Source organism: Ciconia boyciana, chromosome 9 (genome assembly GCF_034638445.1).
Source record: "Ciconia boyciana chromosome 9, ASM3463844v1, whole genome shotgun sequence".
Lineage (NCBI taxonomy): Eukaryota > Metazoa > Chordata > Aves > Ciconiiformes > Ciconiidae > Ciconia > Ciconia boyciana.
The window spans coordinates 45,420,432-45,444,065 of record NC_132942.1 but is presented as its reverse complement, the minus strand read 5'-3'; the positions used below and the strand labels follow the sequence as shown (position 1 = coordinate 45,444,065).

Genomic DNA, 23,634 nt, shown 5'->3' with positions numbered 1-23,634 from the left:
ACCTACAAACACCGGTACGCGCGTGCACACGCACCCATGTAACCCCCCAAACCACCCGTGTCCGTGTGTGTGCGTGCGCGTGTGCCCCGCCCGTGCACCCCCGTGTGCCCCCAGGGCACGCCCACACACAGCGTACACGGGTACACGGCGTGTGCCCCCCCACGCGTGTGCACACCCACAGCGTGTGTACCCCCCACACCCCTTGCTGGACCCCAGTGAGCTCCCCGGCCCCCTGCTCCAGCCGGGGGTCCCTGGGCCAGCAGTGGCCCCCGGGCCAGCCCAGCCCAGCGCCATCCCATCTCCTCCCCACGCGCCAGCTCCTCGCCGGAGGGGCCTGGGACCAGCGTTGCCCCCCCTGGGCTACCCCACAGGGGAGTGGGCCACCTGCTGCGGCCCCCACCCTGGCCCGGCCGTGCTGCTGGGTTGTGTCCCCCCCCAATACCTGGGGGTGTCTGTGCCCACCGAGGAGCCCCCCAAGGCTGCTCCTCCCCGGGCTGAACCGGCCCCGCTGCCCCAGCCGCTCCCACTACGAGACACCCCAGTCCCCCAGTACAGCCCAGTCCCTCTTGTACCGGGCAGCCCAGCACTGCCCACCCCCCACCCCCCACATGTGCCACACTGGGAATTAACTGACCCCCAGGCAGACACACACCCCGTGGCACCCACAGCCCCCCGCTGCCGCAACCCAGGCACCCCCAGAGTGAGACTCAGAGACCCCAGAAAAGGCAATATCTGATATAAATAGCGATTTACAAAGAATACAAAAATAGAAGGGGGGGGTGGCGCCTGGGGCCGGGAAGGGGGGGTCTGTAGTGCTTACGTGCGAGCCACGATCCCGGGCTGGGGGTCTGGCACCCCACAGCCCCCCCCCCGGGACCCCCCGGCACCCGGCCAGCGCAGCCCCACGGGAAGCAGAAAAATGTGCGGGGGAGTTTGGCTGAGGGGGTAACAGGGTCTCAGCTGGGAGGGGAGACCCCGGGGGGGCTCCCCCGGCACCCCGGGGCGCGGGAGCTGCCCCCCTGGGAGGGAGGGAAAGTACAAAAAGCGAAAGTGCATCAATCTACGCGTCCTGCCCCAAACCCGCAGAGCAGCTCCCGGGCAGGGGGCACAGGCTGCAGCGTCCGGGGGGGCTGCGGGGCCGGCGCAGCTCCGGGGGCATCGGCCCCGGGGGCTCCCCAGCAGCCCCAGCCCCTCTGCCCAGGGCGGCGGAGACACAACATTTGTTTTCTGGCTTTGGGGGTTCACTGCCGCACCCTGCCCCAGCCCGGCGGGCAGCAGTGGGGGGGGGGGGGCTGCTGAGCCCCTGCCTGCACCCCCGGGGGTGCTGCAGGGACGAGCACCCCGGGGCTCGAGGCAGCCCCCTTTGTACCCGTGAGTGCCCCCAGTGAGACAAGCGTGTGTGTGTCCCCCCCGAGCAGGGCACGGGGACCCTGTGCCGCAGCAACGGGGGGGCCCCGCGGCCCAAGCCCCGTCCCATGCGGGGACAATGCGACCCCTCTTTGGGGGAGCCCCAAGGCAGGGAGGGCGCTGGGTCCCCCCGATGTGGGGTGGGGGGAGCAGCGGGGGGCCCCAGGCGTCGGGGCCGGGCTCGCCCCGCTCCAAGGCACAGGCGGTGAGATCAGCGATGGCTTCAGGCCCAGGGGGATTAAAGCTGGTGTCTGTGCCCCGGCCCCCCCGGCACCGGGGGGCTGGGACTGCCGGTGGGGAGCAGGAGAGGGTCGCCCCCTCCCAGGGCAGCCGTCCTGCCATATCCCCGGCGGCTCTCAAGGTGGCAAATCCCGGCCCCGGCAAGGCACTGGTGGGGCAGGAGGGGCAGGGGGGGTCCCCTCCGTTTTCCCCGGCTGGTTTGTGGTGGGGGAGGCGGGCGGGGGCCAGGGCCACCTACGCCAGCAGCCCCATGCGGGTGACTTTGGCCGAGAGGAAGGTGTGCAGGATGAAGACGATGGGCTTGGGGCAGGAGTGCAGGTCCAGCGCCTGGGGGGGGGGAGACGGAGAGCGGCGTCAGCCCCCCCCACCAGCACGCCAAACCCCGCGGGGGGGCACCGGGGGTCTCGCAGCTGGGGCCGGAGGCTCCCAGCCAGCGGCACCCAGGGGGTCCGGGCAGCCGCGGTGCTGCAGGAATGGGGGGAAGGAAGCAGGAGCCACCCCCGGAGGAAGACCCCCCCCCAAAATCGGGGGGTGAGCCCGGCCGCCCCCTCCTCACCAGCTCCCCCTCGGGGCCCCCGAAGTCCAGGTAGAGGGTCCTGATGCCGTCGTCCGCCGACATCTTCAGCTTCTCGTAGGGGTAGCGGAAGAGGATGCTGCCGCCCGGCTCCTCCCGGCAGATGGTGAAGCCGTCCTCGTAGTGGATGGAGAGCTGCACCTCCTGCCCGCCCAGCGCGCAGCCTGCGGGTACGGGCAGGGCTCAGCCCCCCCTGCCCGCTCTGCTGCCTGCGGGACCCCCCGGAGCGGAGGTCCCTGCCGGGCTGCCCAGGTCCTGCTGCACCCCAGAGCCCCAGGAGGGAAGGGGGGGGGGGGCGTCCCCGAGGGTCCCCCCCCGCCCCAGCACTCACCCACGGACACCTCCTTGATCAGCTCGGCGGCGGCGTGGCAGCCCTGCACGAGAACGCGCGTCCAGGAGGAGAGGTCCCGATGGGTCTCCACACGGAAGACGTGCATCTCCACGCCCTGGCGAGAGCCCGTCCGGGTGGCGAAGGTGAGCTCCGAGCCCAGGGCGGGCGAGCGGCGGCCCGAGCCCGAGTGGACCAGCCTGGGGGGGGACGACGACGGGTGGAGGGGGGTCAGGGGCACCATGGCAGCGCCAGCACCACGCCGCCCCATCAGCGTTTCGGGGTCTCCCTCCCCGCTCTGGGGAGATTCGGAGCCAAGACACGAGGGGAGGAGCTGGACGTGGCTGAGGGGAGCCAGTCCCCAGGGCACGCAGGCGGACGGGTCCAGCCCCCCCAGCCCACCTGGTAGCCACCAGCGGGTAGCTGTGGCAGGGGGAGGCCCAGGCGTCCCTGGTCCAGGGCATGCTGTCGTACAGCAGCAGGTCCTTCTCCGTCACCGCCATGAGGACCGGCCGCCACTGCTGCCGCCCTCCGTCCAGGCGCGCCTGGAAGAGACGGTGAGGGGCGCTGGGGGTGGCAGGCACCCGCCGCTGCCCGGGCACCCCGCTCCCCGCACCCACGTCCGGGCTGACCCGGAGCCAGCGGCTCCGCATTGCCAGGCTCTCGGCAGCGTCCACGTAAAGCTGTGCCAGGCGCTGCCACGGGCGGCCGTCCGGGAAAGCCGAGGGATCCCACCGCCGGGGCCGAGCTCACCGCGGTGCCCGGGCAGGCTGCGGCTCTCGGGCAGGGAATTCGCAGGAAAGCGAGGGAGCGGTGAGCATCTCCGGCCGGGAAATCCCAGCGGGAGAGGGGCTGAGGGCACGGGAAGCGCTGCCTTCGCTTGGGCCAGGGGACAGGAGAGCGGCTGAGCCCGGCGCTCAGGCCGGCGGCAGGGCTCTCCGGCAGCTGCGCGGCTGCACCCGCAGCCCCGTCGGCGCTGCTGTCCCCGGGGACGGTGCCGGGCAGCGCCTGTCCCCAGAGCAGCATCTTCGGCACAGCCCCGGCGGCACGTACCTGCTCGGCCAGCCAGGCGATGTGCTTCACCTCCCTGCCGCCGGCTGCGGCGCCGCCGGTGCCCAGCATGGCGTTGAGCTCGGCCAGGACCTGGGGGAGCAGGGCGGTGATGTTGGCGTGCAGGGCCGTGAACCAGGAGTGCGCCGTCGCCGTGTCCTTGCAGCGCAGGACCAGGGTGTTCCTGCTGTCCGGCGAGTGCAGCTCGATCAGCCTGCGAGGGGACGGGGCGCTGGGTGGTGCCTGTGCCCAGCCCGGCAAACTGGCCGCACTGGTTTGCGGCTCCGGTTGTGCCGGGGAGCCGCCAGCGCAGCCTGGCACCAGCCCCTGCCAACAGGCAAAGCCGGGGGGGAATTTGCAGGGCCCCCCCCTCTCCGTGGGCAGGGGAGGCTGCCAGCCGGCCGGGGCGGGGGGGACACGGCACAGCCCCGGCGCCGGCCGAACCCCCCGGACTTTCCTTTCACGGCTCGGCAGGGGAAGCGGGAGGTGACGGCTGCGGCGAGGGGCAGCCCCCAGCCCTGTCCCGGGGGGGGTCCGTGGGGAGCGGGGCCCCACACGCCGGCAGCCCCTGGGTTTGGGGGTCACGGGCAGCCCCTGCCCTCACCTGTTCTCCAGGTCGGGCATGCTGAGGTTCCGGGCGGCGAAGCACATCTTCAGGGGGATCACCTTGCGGTCGCGGGGGCCCTGGTGCTGGGGGGAGCCCGAGTCCTCGCTGCCGCTCAGGCTGGGTGACTGCGGGGCGGCCCCCTCCCACGGCAGGTCCGACACCAGCGAGGGCTTCTTGATGTAGGGGGTCACCTCCCGCATGAACTTCACTGTGGGGGCAGGAGGGGGAACGCGTTAGGGACGGGCAGGGACCCCGCACCCCTGTGCCGCAGCCCCGCACCCCGGGGATGCTCTGACCACGGGGGTGTCTTGTCGTGTCCGTCCCCCCCCAGCACGCGCGGGGTCTCGGCCAGCCCTGGGGGGGGCTGCGGGACGTCCCCCAGCGGCACCGGCACGGCCCACGCCGCGGGGAGCCGAACTCGCCCCCGGCCTCGTGCCACGGGCAGCAGGCAGAGGACGGGCAGCAGGGAAGGGGCACCCTGCCGTCCCGCCCTGGGGGTGCGGCAGCCCCGGAGAGGCCCTGGGGACCGGGGCACGGCCCAGAGGGTCCCACCCTGGCCCGAGACGGAGACGTCCCGAGTAAAGGACAGGCGCTGGCGGCTCATCCCCGTTACCGGCAGCCGGCGAGGGCGTAGGAAAGGGAAGGCAGCGCAGCACAATGGGGCCGGGCAGGAGGTCAGGCTGCAGCCCATCCTGACCCACCCCGGCCGCCGAGCTGCGAGGACAGCACCGGCCAAGTTTCCAGCGCCGCAGGCGCCGACGGCGAGCTGACCCCGCGCTGCCACGCACGCCGGCCGGCAGCCTGCCTCCGCTCCCGGCAGGACGAGGAGGAGGAGGAGGAGGAGGAGAGTTTGCAGCCAGGACATCCCAGCTCCACGCTCCTCTCCAGGCCAGGCAGGAAGGAAGGAGGCACCGGCTCCTATTCCCCGCCGACCGTCCTTCCCCAAACACCACCCAGCCCAGCCAGAGCAGAGCCCCGGCGAGGTGCCAGCACCCTGGAGCCCATCCCGGCGCCAGACGGGGCGAGCAGGAGCCAGAGCCGGGGAGCCCGGCTCGCCCAGCCCGCCGTGCCACCGTGGGCTCACCAGCGGCTGCACCAGCAGCCACGCTCGGGGAAAGCCCAAGGCCTTCGAGATGCCAGGGAGCGTCAGCTGAGCCGCCTGCCAGAGCAGGGATGAGGCCACGCAGGACGGCACGCTCGGCCAGGCAGGAACGCCGCGAGCGAGCACCGACAGCGGCCTGGGACGCAGCGCCTGCAGCCGGCACTGGACCCCTGCCCGCCACGCTCCCCCCGGACATGGCTCCCCAGCCGGGAGAGCTCGTCCGCCTGCGCAGAGCCCCGGCAGCCCGTCCCCGAAGGAGGAACGTGCTGGGAACAGCAACGTCCGCACGCCCGGGGCGGCGGGGAGTTCAAAATAAACGAACAAAAAAGCAAATAAGCTGCGATCTGTCGCGAAGCGAAGCTCCCCGCCGCTCGGGGAAAGCGGCCGCAGAGCCTGCACGACGCTGCACCGCAGCCAGGCCACCCAGCCCACCGGAGCTTTGCCGGAGCAGGAATGACGGTGGTGGCAAGGCTCGGGTCCCGCTCTCAGCCGGTCGTGGCACCGCCGGACCCCGTGGAGCCGTGGGCAGGCGCCTGCCGCGGCCCAGGGCTCGCCCGCTGCAAATCCCCCCGCCGCGGGGGCTGACGCCTGCCTGCAGCGCGGGCAGGGAGATGCCGGCAGGGATGGGGAGCGGGCAGGCCGGCCCCCCGCCCTCCCGCTGGATTTGCTGAGCTGAGCAGTGCGGTGGGACGCGCTGCCACGAGGCGCTTGTCCTTGCCGCAGGCAGCAAACGAGTTAATATTAGCCTCCCGCCGCGCTGATCCCGGGATTACTGCCGTCCCCGCGCACCCCTAATCCCGCTGCCAGGCCAGGCAGGGCAGGGCAGCGCCGCGGGACAGCGGCAGGGGCGGCAGCTCCCGCTGCGGGGCCGCTCGGCAGCTGTTTGCCAGATGTGGGCACCTGCTTCCACACCAACCGGCAGGCCGGCACCCTCCTTGCCAGCCCCCGGCGGGGCTCCAGCCTGCGGTGCCAGTGCCAACCTCCGCCGCGGCTCGGCCACCGCCTCCCCGAAGGCCAGGCTTGCAGAGAGCTGCCGAGTCGGGAGGGCGAGCGGCCGAGGCGGGCAGCCGGAGGTGCAGGAGCCCAAGCGCCGTGCCGGGGCGCTGCCAGAGGAGCGTGGGCTTGCCGGGGCCACGGCCACTCTGACGGCTCTTAGCAGCGGCTGCGACCAGCAGGCAGGCGCTGCCGGGCTGCGCCGGGTCGGCCGCTGTGGGAAGCGTGCCCCGGCACTGAGCAGATGCACGGGACCGTGTCTGCCGGCGCGGACGGCAGCAGAACCAGCTCCCTGCTTTTGGGGGGACGCAGCTACGGCACGTGCGGGAGCATGGAGCCCCCCGTGCTGGTGGGCACAAAACTGGCACCGGGGTGGTGGCACCTGCAAGCACCTCTTCTGCGTCTGGTGAGCTGGCAGCTGGCGCACAGCTACCCCGGCACAGCCGCTGCCGCCCCGCCTACGCGCTCACCGCAAAGGAAACCCGGTCGCCGGCTGCACCCCTCGCCCGACCTGCCGCAGGAAGGTGCCTGCTCCGGCTGCACGGCAATGTCGGGTTAGCACCGGCCTCGCCGAGGCCGAGCCGCTGTGCACTCCCCGGATGGCATCGGTCTGTCCTCGTGGTCAGAGCCCCTTCCTGCCACCGGCATCGGGAGGGGAAACACCACAGAGGTTTCCCCACGTTTACACACGGGTCAGCTCTTGCAACCAGCCTTCCCCTTTGCCGGCCACCGGGCCTGCCTGCCTACGCGCCGGCCGGCAGGTCTGCCCACAGCTCCCCCGCAGAGGCGGAAGGGCTCCCTTCCCCCAGCGTGCCAGAGCGTGCCGTGCGCCCACGGGCACCCCGGGAGGAAGGCGCCCGGCGCAGGTCTCTGTGCCAAACCCAGGGCAGGGGCCGCCAGCCCCACCGGAGTGCCGGCGCAGGGCCGGTGCTCCGGCGTTCCACCGCCGGCCCCGGCAAAGCCCCGGCACCTGCCTGCGAGCCCTGCCTGCCAGGGCGGTCACACCTCCAGGGGCTAGCAAGGACAGACGGACCGGGGCGGCAGACGTCTTCCCCAGCTCCTCTCCAGGGCCAGCAGATGCCGGCCACCCACCGGACAGTCTCCCGGGGCTGCGGGGCAGCCGCAACCGTGGGACAGGCAGCCCTGCGGCCCTCGGCAGTGAGGAGCACCCCAACACCGGCCCCGGCGGGAAGGGAAGGGGCGGCTGTCGTGGCGCCCGTCGCGGAAGCGAGGGACAAACAGACGGCGGGGCCGGAGCTCCTGCGGGAGAGGATCAAACAGCCGGGTGGCGTGAGACGGGAGCGGGGGGAAGGACGCAGGGGGGAGACAGCAAATCCGGCACCGGGGAGCCACGGGGACCCTCCCTGCCTCCGACGGCGGACGCCGACCTGCGGAGTGTTTAAGAGCCGTGCCCAACGCCACGGCTCCGCCGCAGCCCCTGCAGCCCCCCAGAGCCACCCTGTGCCGGGTGCGGCCGCGCCAGGGAGCCCACCCGCCCGCCCTCGTGCCGGCGCGGCGTGCCGAAGGCAGGCGGGTGAGCGGGAGCACCCGCCACCGGCGTCAGCCCAGCCCAGCCGGGCGCAGGTGACCCAGCCCAGCGCCCGCCGGGCACCGCGTCCACGAAGCAGCCCCACGCACCAGCGGCCGGCCGGCCTCACCGGGATGCCAGGACGGTGCGTGTGGCACCACGGACCCGCGTGGGCCACCCTGACCCACGGCGCGGGGGGCTCGTGTCCTCCCCGCTGCCCAGGGCGCGGTGCCCCACGGCACGAGCCCCGGGCCACGCACCACCGGGCCAGGCGGGTCCTGCCCGAGCTTGTCGGGCTGCCGGGAACAGGTCGGGCAGGAGCCGGTGGCTCCGCCGGGCCAGGTCCGAGCCGGCTGTGCCACGGGCATGGAGCCCAAGGGGACACGGGCAGACCCCAAACCAACCCCCCGGGGCCGCAGCCCTCCCTGGGGACTCAGGGGGCACCAGCACCCACCCCGGGGGCTCCGTCCCCAGAGCTGCCACGGGGGACCCCCTGTCCTGGGGGGGACCCCACAGCCGGGGGACCCCAACTCTGTCCCGGGGGGGCACGGCCAGCAGAGATAGCCCCCTGTCCCCAGCTGGGAGGGGTCCCCGTCCCGCCACAAGCAGGAGGACCCCAGCCAGGGAGGGAGGGGACGCCCCTGTCCCTGTCCCTGTCCCCGTCCCCGTCCCAAGCGGGGCCACGCCAGGGCCCAGTACCGGGGCTGGGGGTTTGGGGGGCAGGACACACGTACCGCGGCCGGGGGGGGAGTGGGGTCCCGCAACCGGAAAAGGGGCCCAAGGGGGGGCCCGGCAGCCCGGTGACAGCGGTAGGGGGGTGTGGGGAGACCCGGTAACGGGGCGGGCACCCGGGAGAGAGCACCGGGGGCCGGTACCGGGGACGCGGCGGGGGGGGAAGGTTAGCCGGTACCTTCGAGGATGACTTCCCTGCCGGCTCGCTTCAGCGCCTGGACGGCTTGATCGTGGGTGGCATCCCGGAGATCGACGCCGTTAACGGCGAGGATGGCGTCGCCCAGACGGAGCGCCCCGCTCCGTTCCGCCGCCAGCCCCGGGAAGATCCGTGAGATGAGCACCGGCATACGATTCTCCCGACCTCCCTTGATGCTGATACCGAGCCCTCCCGCCTCCGCCTTCACCACCCGCACCCTCCGCACGCAACCGGGCGCCGCCTCCGCGTTGCCGTTAACCACGCCGTTAAGCACCGCCGTTTCGCCGCCTCCCGGTTCCGCCGTCAGGCTCAGCGCTTCGCCGCTCAGCTCCGCCGCTACTCGCACCCAACGTTCCCGTAGCAGCAGCTCCAGCAGCCCCGTTTTGCAAGCGCGGGTCCAGACGGCCATGCCGCTTGCCGCCGCCGCCGCCGCACCGGGAGAAGGGGCGGGGTCTGGAGGAAGGGGGCGTGGCGCGGTGGCCACGCCCCCGCCCGCATGGCGCGCTGCGGTAGGCTCTGCGCGGCGGGAGAGGCGGGATTACGACGCTCCTCCCCTCCCTCCGGCGCGACCAATCGCAGCAGCGGCGGCGGCACGCCGCCGCTGCTGCGATTGGTCGCGCCGGAGGGAGGGGCGATGAAGCCCCGCCCCGCACCCCATTTCCCGCCCCGCGCTTTATTTCCCGCCCCGCTCTCCATTTCCCGGACTCTGCCTAAAGCCCCGCTTAGCAAAGCCGCGCTCCCCCCTCGCTCGCTTATTTCTAGGAAAACCAGCCGGCAGCTGCTCCCAGAGCCCGAATTTTCCCCTCGTCGGGCATGGGGAGATGTCCTTTGGGGGTACAAGGGAAAGGAAAGGACGGGGAGCCCCCAAATCCTGCTTCCTCCAGGCACAGCGGTGCCGTCCCCGCACCGCTGGCACTGCCAAACTTCAGCGCTAACCCACCCGCTGAAGGACGGGTACGGTCCTTCACGGTCCTGCCCACCCGTTGAAGGAAGGGACGGTACGAGCGCAAACTGGAAAGAGGGTACTGGTGTGACTGGAAGGGCTGGAGGAGAAAGCACCCGGGTTTCCAGCCAACAGCCGCCGCAGAGCTGCATGTGCCGGGACCCCCACTACACCCCGATCCCACCGGCACGCAGCTGCGAGCACCTCTCCTGAGGCACAGAGCAGGGGCACAGGCTGCTCACCCCGCTGGGGGTGCTGCCTATGGGTGCTGAGCACCAGCAGTCGCCGTCTGTCTGTCCGGAGCTCAGCCCCCCCGGCTGCTGGCCGGCAGGGCGAGAGAGAAGCCAACACCGGGAACTGACGCTGCCCAGGAGAAGGCAGGAGATCCGGGCTGCCACCTTGTCCCCGCAGCCCCGGGAGGAGGACCAGCACGGGCAGGGGAGCCCTATGAGGTGGCCACATCCTCATGCTCACACCGCTGCCAACCTGACCTGCTGCTCCGACCCCAGGCAGCCCTGCAGGGCAAGGACGAGGCTCGAGCCCGCAGCCGAACAGAACAGCGGAGTTTATTCCTACAGCACCCTAGGGAAGCAACACACAGGGTTTCTGCGGCTGGAGCAGCTTGCTCTTGCTCTCAGGTGCCAAATTTCTTCTGTTGGATGGGCAGGGGCAACTGGGTCTTGACGTCCATGATGGGCCGCTCCACCATCACCAGGCAGTTCTCATCCAGCAGATCCGCGAAGAGCAGGGGCTGTGGGGCAGGGAAGGGGCAGGAGATGAGCGCGGGGTGCCGGCCCCCCTCTGCCTTGGCTTGCCGGGCTCAACGCACAGAGCTGCCCTGCAGCCGGCTCCGGCTTAGCCGTAACCAGGGGCATTGCTCGGGGCTGCGTGCTGCAGGAGCTGCCGGGGAGCCCACGAGATCGCAGCGAGCGGCTGCACCGTGACGGGGACCGAAACCGAGCTCTGCTCTGCCGCTTGGGCGCCTGGCGCTGGCGCAGCGCCGGCAGCGACTGGGCGCAAGAGCAGGTGAGGCCGCAGGCGCGGGACGTCTCCCCGGCACCCCCTCCTCGACACGGCACGCGCCCAGCGACACCGTCACCCACCTGGAACTTCTTGCAGATCTTGAAGGCGTGGAGCTGCCGCTGCCTGGCAGTCTCTGGGAGCTGCTTCAGGGTGCTCTGGTTCATCAGGAGGGCACTGTTGTCCGGCAAGGGCTGTGAGGAGAGCGCACGGCACGCGTCAGTGCCACCAGACCCCCACCGCCTCGGCACCACGCGGCCCTGCCTCTGCTCCCAGCGGGGACGGGGACAGCCGGGCCGGGCAGCGGAGATGCCCGGGGCACAACCCCAGCCCTCCCGACCGGGCGCAGGGGCTCACCAGGGACTTGTCAAGGACGCAGAACATGTAGATGTCGTGGAGGAGGATGTGCGAGGGGTTCTTGGGGTTGAAGGTGATGTGGGTGATGGGCGAGTCCCTCTCCAGCCAGACCTTGTGCAGCCCGCAGTTCTGCACCATGCGGCTCCAGGCCGTGTACTGCTTCTTGGGGATGCTGAACTCGAACAGCTGGAGAGGCAGGAGAGGGGACACGGGGTGGCTCACGAGGTCCAGTCCTCCCTGGCGTCACCCCTACGCCGGCGCAGGGCAGCCCCCGCTCCGGCCGGGTCCCGAGTGCTGCGTGGGGACGGGCTCCTGCCAGGGACAGCGGGCAGCGAAGGCCAGCCGGGTCCCTGTGCCGGCCCGGAGCCGCGGCTCTCCTGCGGAGCAGGGCAGCCAGAAAGCCCCGAGGCCAGGGAGAGAGCCGCGGGGAAGGGCTGCGACTGGGAGAGCTCCTACCTGCTGGTCCGAGTAGGCGATAACGAGGTTGTTGGTGCCGGGGTGGATGGCGATAGCCGTCACCGCGCAGCCGTACACGGGCACGGTGCAGTGATGCTGCAAGGCAGGAGGACAGCGGGCTGACGGAGCAACCAGCGCCACCTCTGCCCCCGCCACGCTTCCCACCCGCCCGCCCCCAGCCCTGCTGCCGGGACGCAGCCGTCCCTTCCAGGGAGGGGTCCCACGCACCGAGCCCGCCGTCGCCCGGCCCCCCAAGGCAGGAGGGCAGCGGGGCCACCCCTGCAGCGCCCTCCAGCACCTGCCCCTACCTTGAAGCATTTCAGGTTGTAGATGTGGATTGCCCAGTCCCCACCGACCGCAGCCAGCCACTGCCCGTCTGCGCTCGACGCCAGCAGGTAAACGGCCTCGGGGGACCCTGCGGAAACGCCCTCACCGGCTGTAACGGGTGCTCGGGCTTGCGAGGCACGAGGAGCCCCAGACCCAACCCCAGAAGATGTCCAGACCCACGTCCCCCCTGCCAATCTGGGCACCCCGCTCCCCTGCCTGCGGCGGGCCACGAGGGCGGCACAAACACAGGGCAGAGGCTGCCGGGAGGGAAGGACCCACACACCCCAGGGCAGGAAAGGGGGGACACGCTTGGCTCGCCCCTGCACACCCCTCTGCGCCCGCAGCGGGGATGGAACTCAGAGCCCAGGGACCCCCCAGCACCCCCCCAGCTCCCCACCGGCCCGAACCTGAGGGCGGCCGAAACGTGTGCAGATGTTTGCAGCCCCCCGGCTCCAGCAGCTGGAGGACGTGGACGGAGCCTTGAACGGAGGCGACGAAGAGGCTGCCGGAGTCGGAGGAGAACTGGAGCTGGTAGGCTGGGAGCAGCAGCTTGGGCACTTTGGGGACCTTGAAGCGGGGAGAAAGCAGCGCTGGCAGCCACCTACCGCTGCCGCCCTCACTCCCCATGGGCAACGCTGGCCGTGCCAGCCCCCCGGGACCCCACAGCCACCCACCACCCCTCGCCGGCAGCGCGGCAGCCTGTCACCCTCCTCACCTTCTTGATACTGACGCTGTCACCCTCGTACTGCACCCGGTAGAGGTGGAAGCGGGAGGCCGTGGAGTAAGCAATCCAGTTGCCGCAGGGCGAGACACAGCTGCAGTAGATGTGCTCCGGACCCTGGAAACGCGAAGAGGGTGAGCGGGGCCCGCCAGATCCCCCGGCAGCCTGGCACCCGCAGCTCAGCCGTCAGAGGGAGAGCGGAGGCTGCCAAGCCCCCTCCTGCGGCAGGGCAGGCACCGGGGCAGACCGTGGCCCCGGCTCAGCCCTACCTTGCTCTTGAGCTGCACGAGGTGCTCAGGCATGCGGCATAAGGGAAGGACCTCACCATCCTTTCCTGGGACGACAAGAAACCATGCGGCGCGTCAGCGGCGGCGGGGAAACCACACGGGTCCTGTTGAGCAGCTGGGGATCCCGCAGGAGCAGCGCCCGAGGGAGAGTCCAGACTCTTCCCCGACCTCCCCCGAGGCTGAACTCCCCAGGGCCCGGCCCAGCTCTGCAGGAAGCACGAGCGCAGCCTCACACCGGCGGCGCAGCCCGTGCCCAGGCACTCACCGCGCTGGGAAACGCAGCCCTGCCCGTGGTCGTCATGCCAGCGCAGGGCTGCGGGGAGGAAGGGCTAAACCACCCCTCCGCTGCCCAAGCGGCAGGACAGTTCACGCCCAAAATCCCGCAGGCAGGGCAGGCTCTGCCACGGGGCTCGCGCCGGAGAGCCGGGCCTTGCGACTCACCGGTCTCATCGGTGGAGCCAAGTCTCCAGAGCTCCAGGTGCTGGGAGAACTGGAAGAGGAGCAGCCGGGCTTTCCTGGCGCAGGAGACGAGACGTCGCTGTGTGCAGAAACGGGCAGAATGACGTGAACCCGCAGCCTGGCAGAACGGGCTGGGCCAAAGCCGAAACGCCCTGGGGTGCCAGAGACTCCGGGGCGGGGGAGAGGAAGGATTGGGTCCCGTGGGATGGGAGCCCAGAGACGGAGACCCAGCAGGACGAGCAAGACGAGCTTTCCAACTTCTACCCTCTCACCAGCTCCATGGCAGGAGCCTTCAGACGTGCCAGGGGCAGGGAGGGGACCCAGCGGGGCAGGGAGGGGACCCAGCGGGGCAGGGAGGGCCAGCCTTCTCCCGTAGGAAGAGCCAGCCCTGCCGGCCTGCCTCGCCAGGCACGAGGCCCTGCTCAGAGCAGCACTCACGTGGGGGAAGGTGAATTTGCGGAGCGCTGCGTCGTAGCCCTTCTTCTGCATCTTCTCCATCAGCGGGCGGATCACCAGCTGGGCGTCCAGGCCTGGAAGCCAAGCAGAAGTCAGCCCAAGCGGTACCAGGGGGAGAGACCCGAGCCTTCCTCGTGAAGGCACCCACAGTCCTACCCCCGGAGATGAGAGCCGTCGAGCTGTGTGCCACGGCTCGCACGTCGTGGGTGTGATGCTGGAAGGGCTTTGTCCGCACCCAGCGCTTCTCCAGGCTGCCCATCTTCACCGGCAGCAGCTGAAACTGGTAGGTGGCCCCGGTGGAGGTGCCCACGATGATGCTGTCCTCCGTCTGGCGAGAGAAACGGGGACGGGGTTCGCGGGCGCAGACCAGGAAGAACGAGAGGGCAGCCCCAGGAAGCAGGCAGGGACCGGCAGCCTCGCTCCCAGCCCTGCTCCTGCCTGACGCCTCCAGCCCAGCACGCAGGAGCCCAGACGGGCCCCGGCTGCCCGGGAGGGGGGACGCGGGGGGGATTCCCCTACCTCTGACACGGCCAGCGAGAGGACAGCCGAGGTGCTGACTGTGTGGGACTCCAGCAGCGTCCCTCGCTCCCAGTCCCAGAACTGCACCCTCCCGAAGGAGTCCGAGGTGACAACGGTGCCGCTCGAGAGGAAGGCGATGCTCCACACGATGCACTCGCGCTTCACCTTCTGCACGCGGTAGTTCACCATGATCCTCTGGGCGGTTTGGCCTGAGATGAGGGAAGGATGGTTGGGGGTGGCAAGGGGATCCCCCCAAAGAGCGGGGCGGGCAGGGGCCAGGCCGGGCTCGCCTCCCGGGGCGGGAGTTACCTGAGCAGACGTCAAACACGCGGAGGACGTCGATGGAGCCGGCCGCTATGTGAGTGTCCGACGGGTGCCAGGAGAGGCACAGGATGCGGCCTGCGGGGATGGAAGCTCTGGACGTGACCCCGTGGACCCGCAGCCCCTCGCTCACCAGGACCGGGGCAGCCGGGGACGGACGGGAGGGACAGAGGGACGCCGCCGCCGCAGCGCCGAGCCCTCCCGGACTCACCTTTCCGCCTGTCCAGGTTCCGCTCGAACTCGATCCCCCCGGGCACGACTTGGAAAAGCTTCACTGAGCCGTCCTCGCAGCCGATCTGCAGGAGGAGCGGGCTCAGCCCCGGCGGGACAGGCGGACCCTCTCCCTCCGCCGCCGCGGCCAGGCCTGGGAGAGCCCGTCCCGGTGCCGGTGCCGGCCGCACTCACCGCCAGCTGCGTGCCGCTGCCGTTGGCCGCCATGCTCCAGATGGGTCCCCCGCAGCCGTCGACGGAGCGGGCCGCGCACAGCCGAGCCAGGTCGTACTCGGTGATGTCCCCGCCGAGGCCGGCCCCGAAGAGCCGGTCTCCCGCCGCCCAGCAGAGTGCCTCCACCGAGCGGGCCTCGTGTCCGGGGATCACCTGGGGAGGGGCGCCCGTCACCCCGCTGCACGCCCGGTACGGCCCGGTGGGGCTCGGCCCGGCAGGGCTCGGTACGGTAGGGCCCGGCAGGGCTCGGCCCGGCCCGGCCCGGCCCCTCACCTTCTCCTGGAAGTAGTTGGCGGCGAAGTTGTAGACCTCGACGGCGCCGTCGGTGCGGGCCAGGGCCAGGCGGCCGCCGCGGGGCTGGCAGGCCAGGCAGCGCACGCCGGCCGGCACCAGGCCGAAGAACCGCACCCGGTGCACCTCGAACTCCCCCATCCCGATCCCGGCCCCGGCCCCGGCCCCGGCCCCGCTCCGCCCCGCGCAGCCCCCACGTGCGCGCGGCGCACCCGGAACCGGAAGCGGCCCCGGGGGAGGGGGGGTCGAGGGGAGGGCGACCGGAAGCGGAAGAAGCAGGAGCGCGGCGCGGCGGGAGGTTCGGGCGCTGGCAGGCGGCGGCTCCGGCCCGGCCCGGGGTGCGGGGGAGCGGGCCGGGGGCTCGGGGGAGCGGCCGGGGCTGGGCCGGGAGTGGGAGGCGGGGCCAGGCCGGGCCGGGCGGGGTCCGGCTGCCCCGGCCCGGCCCCGCACCACCGGCGCCGCTGGAGGGCACCAGCACCCCGCGCAACGGCGGCGGCCCGGGGGCGGGGGAGGGACGGGACCCGGGGCACGGACCGCAGGGCGCGGGGGGGGTGTCCGGGTACGGGGGTCTGTGGGGCCGGGGGCAGCTGCAGGGCGCGGGAGGGGGCACTGGGCACGGGGCGGGGGGGCCCGGGGGTAGCGGGGAAGGCCGGGGGCTCCCGCCGCAGCGGGGCCCGCCCCGCCCCGTCCCCCCGCCCCGTCCCCCCGCCGCTGACCGTGTCTCTGCCGGTACTCTGCAGGGCTGGGAGCATGGTGCAGATCGTCGTCTCCAGGTGAGGCCACGGCGGGCTGCGCGGCCCCGGAGGGCCGGGTCCTGCCCCCGGCAGCGCCCGCCTCTGCGCCCGCGGCCCCGGGCAGGGCGGGAGCCGCTGGGTGAAGCCGCCTCTCTCGCCCGCAGCCCGGGTGCCGGAGGCCTGGAGCAGTGGGTGCTGGTGGAGCTGCAGGGCGAGGTCGAGCCCCGGCAGAGCGGCGGGCTGGCCGGGAGCCTCCTGGGAGACCTGCACTACACCCGCGAGGTGGGGCAGCCCCCGCCGCCTCGCCCCGGGACAGCCCCGGTGGCCGGGGCCGTGCCCAGCCTCACCCTCCACCTCTCGCTCCTCTCTCCAGGGAGTCCCCGTGCTCATCGTGGGCCACCACATCCTCTACGGGAAGGCGGTGCAGCTGGAGAAGCCCTTTGCCGTCCTGGTGAAGCGGGGAGCCGGGGAGCCTGGCCCCGCGGGGCCGCACGCCCGCTACGCCGTCACCGCCCTCATCAAAACCAAGCTCCTCTTCAAAACCCGCCCCAAGCCCATCATCACCAACGTGCCCAGGAAGGCGTGAGGACTCGGGCCAGCAGCCTTCGGCTCTGCTCTGCTGCCCGGCAGCCCCGGGCGCTGCGGCCGGGGCTCGTGGAGACCCAGGGCTGGCCCCGGCCTCAGCCCTGTCCTGTCCCAGAGGGCTCCGGAGCCAGCTCGGGGGGCTGGGTCCTGCGTCTGGGCACCCACAGCCCTTCCCGGGTCACTTGTGTGTGTGTGTGTGTCCCGTGATGACCCTTATTTTGGAGAGCTGCCGAGCTCTGGGGCACAAACGTGGCTGCCAGCCCAGGCGAGACAGGTCCTGGTGGGCAGCGACCTCCTCCGAGCCGGGGCAGGGTTGTCGGACCCTGTCCTCCTCACACACCGCCTTTTCTTCTGTGCAAGTCTTTATTTTGACAAATCCATCAGGATATAAAAACCCAGACTTTTCCAAAATATGAAAAAAAAAAAAAAATTACCCCGCAGGTTAAAAAATAAATAGATTTACAAACAGTTAGCAATAAGTATGAATACCAAAGAGCTACAAAAGTCTTCTAAAAAATCTCGTATTAAATTAAACAAAAAAACCATCTAAACGCTCGATAGTAGAAAGGTTTGTTTGGCTTTTTTTTTTTAAGCACTGAAAAAAAAAAAAACTAAAGAGGGTCTAGGGGAGATAGCCGGGTGAGTTCCCCCGGGGAGGGGAAAGGTTGGGAACCGGCTCTTCCCCGCCCTCTGCGTGCCCGAGCCGAAAATCCAGCGTCTCCCTGCTGTCTACACAGACGTTGGGAAGGCAGCGGGGTTGGTACGATGGGGCCGTGGCTTGGCCGGAGCGTCACCGCGGCCCCTCTGGGGCCGCGGTGACGCTCCGGCCAAGCCACGGCCCCGGTCTCCCCCACTTTTGCGTGCCGGGGTACCCCCCCTTGGCTCTTTGGCAAAGCTGAAGGGAGGTGCTGCCCTCCCGGGGCAGCCGGACCCCCCAAAAAGGCTGGAGGGAGCCGTGGGGGGCTCCCGGTGGGTACGTGCCCGCACATACAACAGCCGTGGGGCAGAGGCAGGCAGCACCAGCCAGCGGTGCCGGAGAGAGACGGTGCCGCGTCGGGGCCGTTTTGCCATAGCACCGTGAGAAGGGGGACCACGAGGTCCCCCGTAGAAAGCACCGAAGGGCGGAGGACCCAGCCGTGGCGGTGGGAAGCGGGGGAGCCCGGCCAGCAGCGCTCCGCGCGGCACGCCGGGATGCTCAGTATGGTACCGGGGGCGGGGGGGGGACACGACGTTGCCGTCACCCGCTGCCCCGTAGCACCGAGGCTGTGCCCAGTCCGGGGACGGGCAGCCCTGGCTCGGCCTCTCCCCGGCCAGCAGCCAGCTTTGTACAGAAAAAAAAAAAAGAAAATAAAAAAAAACAACGAAAAAAGCGAGACTCGATCAGAAACACCGCGGCGGGCGCGCTCAGCGCTGCCCAGCGCCCCACGGCTCAGTGCCGGGCGAGGAGGGGACCGGCAGCGGTCGCCCTGTCCCCAGCGCGCGAGGCCACCCCGGCGCTCCCTGCGGTCAGACCTCGGCGAAGGCCAGCCCGCACTGCTCCTGCCGCTTGCCGCAGCGCCGGGCGACGATGGCCAGGTAGAGGGTGAGCAGGGCCACCCAGTAGCAGGCGTAGAGGATGGCGCCCGAGACGAGGAAGGCCACCTCGGTCTCGCTGAAGAGGTCCTGGCTGTACGCGGTGTAGGCCAGCCCGCCCAGCAGCACCGCCACCCACACCGACACCGGCAGCAGCCCCACAAAGTTAACCACGATGGTCCGGCGCCCTGACGTGCCCCAGCCCGACTTGTTGATGGTGGCGATGGCGAACATCTTGGCGGGCAGCAGGCTGGACATGTAGAGGAGGGCGTAGAGGGACATGAAGATCATCTCGGCGTTGCCCCGCAGGAAGCAGGCGTAGGTGGCCTTGATGATGCCCACCAGCTGCACCGTCAGCAGGAAGAGGAGGATGTTCCAGATGCGGCCGCGGTAGAAGAGCTGGATAACGGTGGCGATGAGGAAGAAGGGGAAGAAGCCGGTCACCACCGACTCGTAGGTCATCCAGAGGTGGTGCTTGTGGAACCACAGGGCGTTGTAGAGCCACTCGCGGAAGTAGGACTTGCTCCAGCGGGTCTGCTGGTTGAGCCAGCGCAGGTAGCGGGTGGGCGTCTCTGTCAGGCACTTGGAGCGAGCCGTGTACTTGGTCTGGTAGCCCAGGCTGAGCACGCGGTTGGTGAGGTGCCGGTCGTCCCCGAAGCTGCACTTGCTGCCCAGGAAGGTCTGGTGGTACCAGTCCTCGAGGAACTGCTGCAGCAGGGCGTTGCGGTACATGCCCAGGGGCCCGCTGATGCACTGCACGCAGCCGAAGTAGGACTGGCAGGCGCGCTCCACGTTGAAGGCCATCCAGTACCGCACGCTGCTCAGGAAGGAGATCCACGAGTCGTACTTGTTCAGGATCTGGGGAGAGGACGGATATGAGCCCCGGCACTGCTGCAAACCCCTCCCGTCCCCCGGCTCCCTCGCCACCCTCCCTCGCGGCCGGGGTACCTGGACGTCGCCGCCAACGCCACCGACACGGGGGTCGGCCTCCAGGATGCGGAGCATCTCGACGGTGCAGGCGGGGTCCAGCACCGTGTCTGAGTCACACACCTGGGGGCAGAGGGAACGTCGAGCCCCGCTCCTGCCACCCACGCGCGCCCGGCAGACAGCCCAGCCTGCAGCCGGGCAAGCCCGAGCCGTGGCCGGCGAGACGAGGCAGAGCTCCGGAGATCGGCAGGCAGTGGCAGGGAGCGGAGCGCCCCGCGGTGCCCGGCCACCGCTGCCCCGGGCCACCCGGCCCCGCCATGTGCCCCAGCCGCTGGCACCGCAGCGGGACCTGCCCCAGCCGCCACCCCTCACCCACGCGTGGGGGCTGGGTGCACCGTGACACGCGGCGTCCCACGGGGTGACACCGGCCCGGGGCACGTCCTGCCCGTGCCGCAGGGCATGCGCCGAGGAGGCCGCGCAAAACCCCCGCGGGCAGGGCTCGACCCCTCCGGCCACCCCGGTGGCAATTCACCCCCAAGCCCGGGTGCCGGTGGCTTGCAGCCAGCTCACGGGGCCCGATCCAGGGCCAGGCGGCCGGGTGCCGCTGCGGGCTCATGGGGCTGCTCCTGCTCCACCCGCAGCCCCTCCGCCTGGCCGCGCGGGCAGGGCACTCGCTGCCCACGTTCCCCCTCCCCGCCCGCCCGGGGCCCATGCATCCACCTGGATGTAGTCCACGGAGTCTCCGAGCGCCCGGAAGGCCGTGTACATCACCTCCCGCTTCCCGCCCCACTTCTGGAGGATGCAGGAGTAGGTGGTGCCGCGCACCAGCGCCTGGACGCGGGCCAGCCCTTCCCGCAGCCCGGCCTCCGTCTCCCCCTCGCCCCGCGCGTGGAAGTTGCTCCTCCAGACGTAGCTGCCCGAATGCTCGGAGCCCATCACGTCGTGGAAGATGTCCAGCATGTAGGTGTCGTCGGGGCCGTTCCCGTCCACCACCATCACCACTTTGAGGTCGGGGAAGGCGATGCGCTTGACGGAGCGCAGGCACTTCTTCAGGTAGTCGGGATCCTCCTGGTAGGCGGCGATGCAGAGGGCCACCGAGCGCCCCAGCTGCACCGGCCGCCCCTCGCCCCGCATGCGCCGGTGCTCCAGGAAGGCGAAGAGGCTCTGGATGAAGAGGTGCAGCCCCAGGATGGCCCCGTAAAGCCCGAAGGAGAGGTAGTGCTTCTCCGTGTGGATGAACTGGTACCCCGTGACGTAGGCGGCGAGGATGCCCCCCAGCACCGCCAAGGCAAAGAGGCTGGTCCCGACGACGCGCAGGGCCGTGGAGAGGCTCACTGGCATCTGGGGGGGGACGGGACCGGGCAACATCAGGGCAGGACCGAGGGGACAGCCCGCAGCAGGACCCCGCTGCCTGGCTCCCCAGAAGGGGAGAGCAGGGGGGACCCCGCCTGCCTGCCTGCCGCCCCACGGCCGCCCCGTCCCCTCGCTGGGCACCGGTTTGGGGGTGAGACCTTCCCAGCGCCTCCATGGGGCCGGGCGAGGCGTGGGGGTCCCGAGCATCCCGCTGCCTGCGCCCACAGCCCAGCCGAGCGGGGACGCGGCCGCTCCCGGGCTGGAGGTCAGGGAAGGGCACGGGGACATCGGGGACCCGGCCCCAGGGTGTCCCCGGGGAGAGGCCCTGCCTGTGCACGGCCACCCCGGGCCCCCGGCCACCCCGGACCCCCACCCCGCTGCAGGAGGGGGACGCGGGGACAGGCAGGGCAGCAGCGCGGGCGGGCAGCGGGGGCTGCAGAGCTGCACGGCGGGGCACGGCCGGGGGTGCGGGCAGGGCAGGGCGGGCAGGGCACTGCAAGCAAGGGGGGGCAGGCAGGGGGGCACGGGCAGGTGAGGCGGGCTGTGCCCGAGAGGCTGCAGGCAGGGGATGCAGGCAGGGCGCGGAGCCACGGGCAGAGCCAGCCCCAGGGACCCCCCGCGCCACCGGCAGCGCTCCCCGGGCAGCCCCCGGCCCTTCCGCCCCCGCCCCGGGCCCTGCAGCTCCCGGCTCCCCACGGCCCCTCAGCCTCCGGTGCAGCCGGTGCCGGCTCCGCGCTCCCGGTGGGGCCGCGGCCGGTCCCGCAGCGCCGCGGGGGCGGGGGCGCCCCGAGCCGGCACCGGCACCGGCACCGGCGGGGCCAGGAGGGAGAAGGAGGGACCGGGACCGGGACCGGGACCGGGACCGGGACCCGGACTCACCGTGGTGGTGCCGGTGCCGCCGCTCGCCCCGGCCGCCGCCGCCGCCGCTGTGAGCCCGGCCCGGCCCGCGCGGCCCCTTTATACCGCGGCGGGGCCGGCACCGCCCGCAGCCCGCGGGGGCCCCGCCCGGCACCGGCACCGGCACCGCCGGCACCGCCACCACCCCCGGCACCGGCGCCGGCACCGGCACCGCCCGGCACCGCCCGCAGCCAGCGGGGCCCCAGCCGGCACCGGCGGCACCTGGCACCGGCCCCAGCCCCGCACTGCGGGAGCGATCACCGGCACCGGCATGGCCCGGCACCGGCGTGGCCCGGCGCGGCGGCAGCGGCCCCGGGCACCGGCACGGCGACCGGCCACGGCTCATCAGCCGGGGCCGCGCTGGGCCACCTCAGGGTCCCCCCGTGCCACCCCCGGGGCCACCCCGTGTCCCGCTCTCGGGGCCCCCTCTCATGTGACCTCCGTGTCACCTCCCCGTGCGTCACCGTGTCCCCCCCGTGGCTGTGAGCCACCCGGGGACGTCCCGGGTCTGCCCCGCTGTGTCACCCTGTCCCCATGGCCGGTGGGACCGGGGCCACCCTGGGGACAGCAACGCCGTGTGCCGGTCACACACAATGTCCCAGCGCCGGGCGGATGGCAGGGGACAACCAGCCCCGGGAGGGACGGCGCCGAGTCCAGAGGAGCTGCAGCCTCGGCTTTGGGCTCAAATCCAGCACTTTGGGGGTCCTCACCCTGACACGGGCCGTCGTGTCCTGCCGGGCTGGGAGCCGGGTGCGAGGCGACGCCGGGATTAGGCCCGGACCCTCCCGGCCGCGGGAGCCGAGGAAGGGGATCCCTCTGGCAGGAGCACCCCGGCAGGCGGGTCCCCCTTAGCTGAAACACCCCCGGCACCACGGCGATGCCGGCTGGAAACCCCCCCCGTAGGTGCCAGAGGAGTGCCCGGAGTGGGCGGCAAGGGACCGGTGAGCCCATGGACGGCGGGGACGGGGCAGGGACACGCCAGGACCCCCAGCACCGCCAGTGGGGCTCCCACGTGGCCCGGCTGAGCCCGGCAGCGGTGGGGCATGGAGGTGCGAAACCCGGCACGGTGTGGTCAGACCCGGGTTGGTCGTGCCTGTGCCGCCGCCGCGGTGCTCCCAGGTGCGTGCGGGGTCCCCGTGGCTGCAGGCGCCCGTCTGCGGGGAGGGGGACAGGGGAGAGGGGCAGCGTGTCCCCACCCCGCGGCCCTCCCCGTGCCCCTCGGCCGGGACCCAGCCCCCGGGTTGCCCCGTGGCCCCTTACCTTTCGGTACGCCCACGGCTGCTGGGAGCCTCTCCCCGCTGCCGGCCGGCGGCTGGCCGCAGGAGCGCTGCCCAAGGTGGAAACCAAACTCCCTCCTCCTCCGGCACGGCCGCCTCCTTGTTCCCCGCAGCAGGACGGCCGGACGGCGCCCGGCCAGCGGCATCAAAAGAGACTTTTCATTCAAAAATCGTCCTCTGCCGCTCGTGGCAGGCCCTGGGGAGGCACAGCCGGTACGGCAGCATCCTGGCACGTGCCTGTGGCCCGGCACTGGCACCGGCACCGGTGCGGGCTGGCGGCAGCGAGAGCGAGGAGGAGAGCTTGGCCGCTGCAGCTCTCCGGCGAGGACAATGCGCTCCCCGCTGCCCGTGCACACCCGGCTGAGCGGCACGGCACGGCACGGCACGGCGAGGTGTGGGCCCGGCGCAGGCGGCTTTGCTGGGGGTGGAGACACAGCCCGGCACCCCGAACCTTGCAGGGAAGGGGGGTGCCAGGCCCCTCACACCATCCAGCACGGCACGGCATGGGGCAGCTGGGAAACGGGTACCTGGGGCCGTGCACAGTGGGGCTGGGGGCTGGCCGGTGTGAGGGGGCTGCCCAGCGAGGGGGGCTCCGGGCTGGGTCCCCAAGGGCTCTGGTGTGACCCCACAGCACCGCCATCCCGGGCCCTGCTCCCCCCGCCCGGTGGGTGCACGGCAGCTCCCGGCGCAGGAGCGGCGCCCGTGGTGCTGCAGCACCCGTGGGGGCTGGCCTGGCTGGAGGGAGAGGGGTGACCCCGATGCTGGGATGTCCCCAAGCACACGGCGGTGAGCGGTGGTCCCAGCCAGGTGCCCTGCAGGGTCCCGCAGCTCCTGGCCGTGCTCCCGGCACACACGGCAGCCCTGGCACGGAGGGGGCTCCTGCTGCTGCGGTGGAAGGGTCCCATCCTCAGACCCCGCGGTGAGGGAGACC

The 23,634-nt window shown here is 71.9% G+C and overlaps 4 protein-coding genes across 5 annotated transcripts; 1 reads left to right on the top strand and 3 right to left on the bottom strand.

The window, feature by feature from the left end:
- Positions 1-720: 720 nt before the first annotated feature.
- On the bottom strand, positions 721-9,255 carry SNTB2 (syntrophin beta 2). Its single transcript, XM_072872106.1, is given in 8 exon segments — positions 721-1,974; positions 2,204-2,385; positions 2,553-2,749; positions 2,952-3,094; positions 3,603-3,813; positions 4,204-4,414; positions 8,740-9,186; positions 9,189-9,255. Coding segments are annotated over 8 exon segments (1,551 nt in total). The 3' UTR covers positions 721-1,881.
- A 995-nt stretch (positions 9,256-10,250) lies between these two features.
- Positions 10,251-15,591, bottom strand: UTP4 (UTP4 small subunit processome component). Its single transcript, XM_072872104.1, has 16 exons — positions 15,341-15,591; positions 15,029-15,220; positions 14,835-14,919; positions 14,612-14,701; positions 14,303-14,511; positions 13,940-14,111; positions 13,766-13,857; positions 13,310-13,406; positions 12,851-12,915; positions 12,576-12,698; positions 12,268-12,427; positions 11,842-11,948; positions 11,534-11,629; positions 11,078-11,263; positions 10,804-10,914; positions 10,251-10,451 (listed from the first exon to the last, which is right to left on the bottom strand). The coding sequence occupies exons 1-16, from the start codon at positions 15,497-15,499 to the stop codon at positions 10,335-10,337; spliced, it is 2,061 nt and encodes a 686-aa protein (XP_072728205.1). The 5' UTR covers positions 15,500-15,591; the 3' UTR covers positions 10,251-10,334.
- A 12-nt stretch (positions 15,592-15,603) lies between these two features.
- CHTF8 (chromosome transmission fidelity factor 8) lies at positions 15,604-17,244 on the top strand. 2 transcript variants are annotated; one of them, XM_072872107.1, is made up of 4 exons: positions 15,604-15,696; positions 16,099-16,131; positions 16,257-16,374; positions 16,466-17,244. In XM_072872107.1, the coding sequence occupies exons 2-4, from the start codon at positions 16,109-16,111 to the stop codon at positions 16,676-16,678; spliced, it is 354 nt and encodes a 117-aa protein (XP_072728208.1). In that variant the 5' UTR covers positions 15,604-15,696; positions 16,099-16,108; the 3' UTR covers positions 16,679-17,244. The 2 variants fall into 2 exon arrangements, with proteins under 2 accessions (XP_072728208.1, XP_072728209.1); XM_072872108.1 differs by having other exon boundaries at positions 15,615-15,656.
- A 904-nt stretch (positions 17,245-18,148) lies between these two features.
- HAS3 (hyaluronan synthase 3) lies at positions 18,149-20,517 on the bottom strand. The gene is made up of 3 exons (XM_072872585.1): positions 19,897-20,517; positions 19,198-19,299; positions 18,149-19,107 (listed from the first exon to the last, which is right to left on the bottom strand). Exons 1-3 carry the CDS (start codon positions 20,515-20,517, stop codon positions 18,184-18,186), a joined length of 1,647 nt encoding a protein of 548 aa, XP_072728686.1. The 3' UTR covers positions 18,149-18,183.
- Between the last annotated feature and the right edge of the window lie 3,117 nt (positions 20,518-23,634).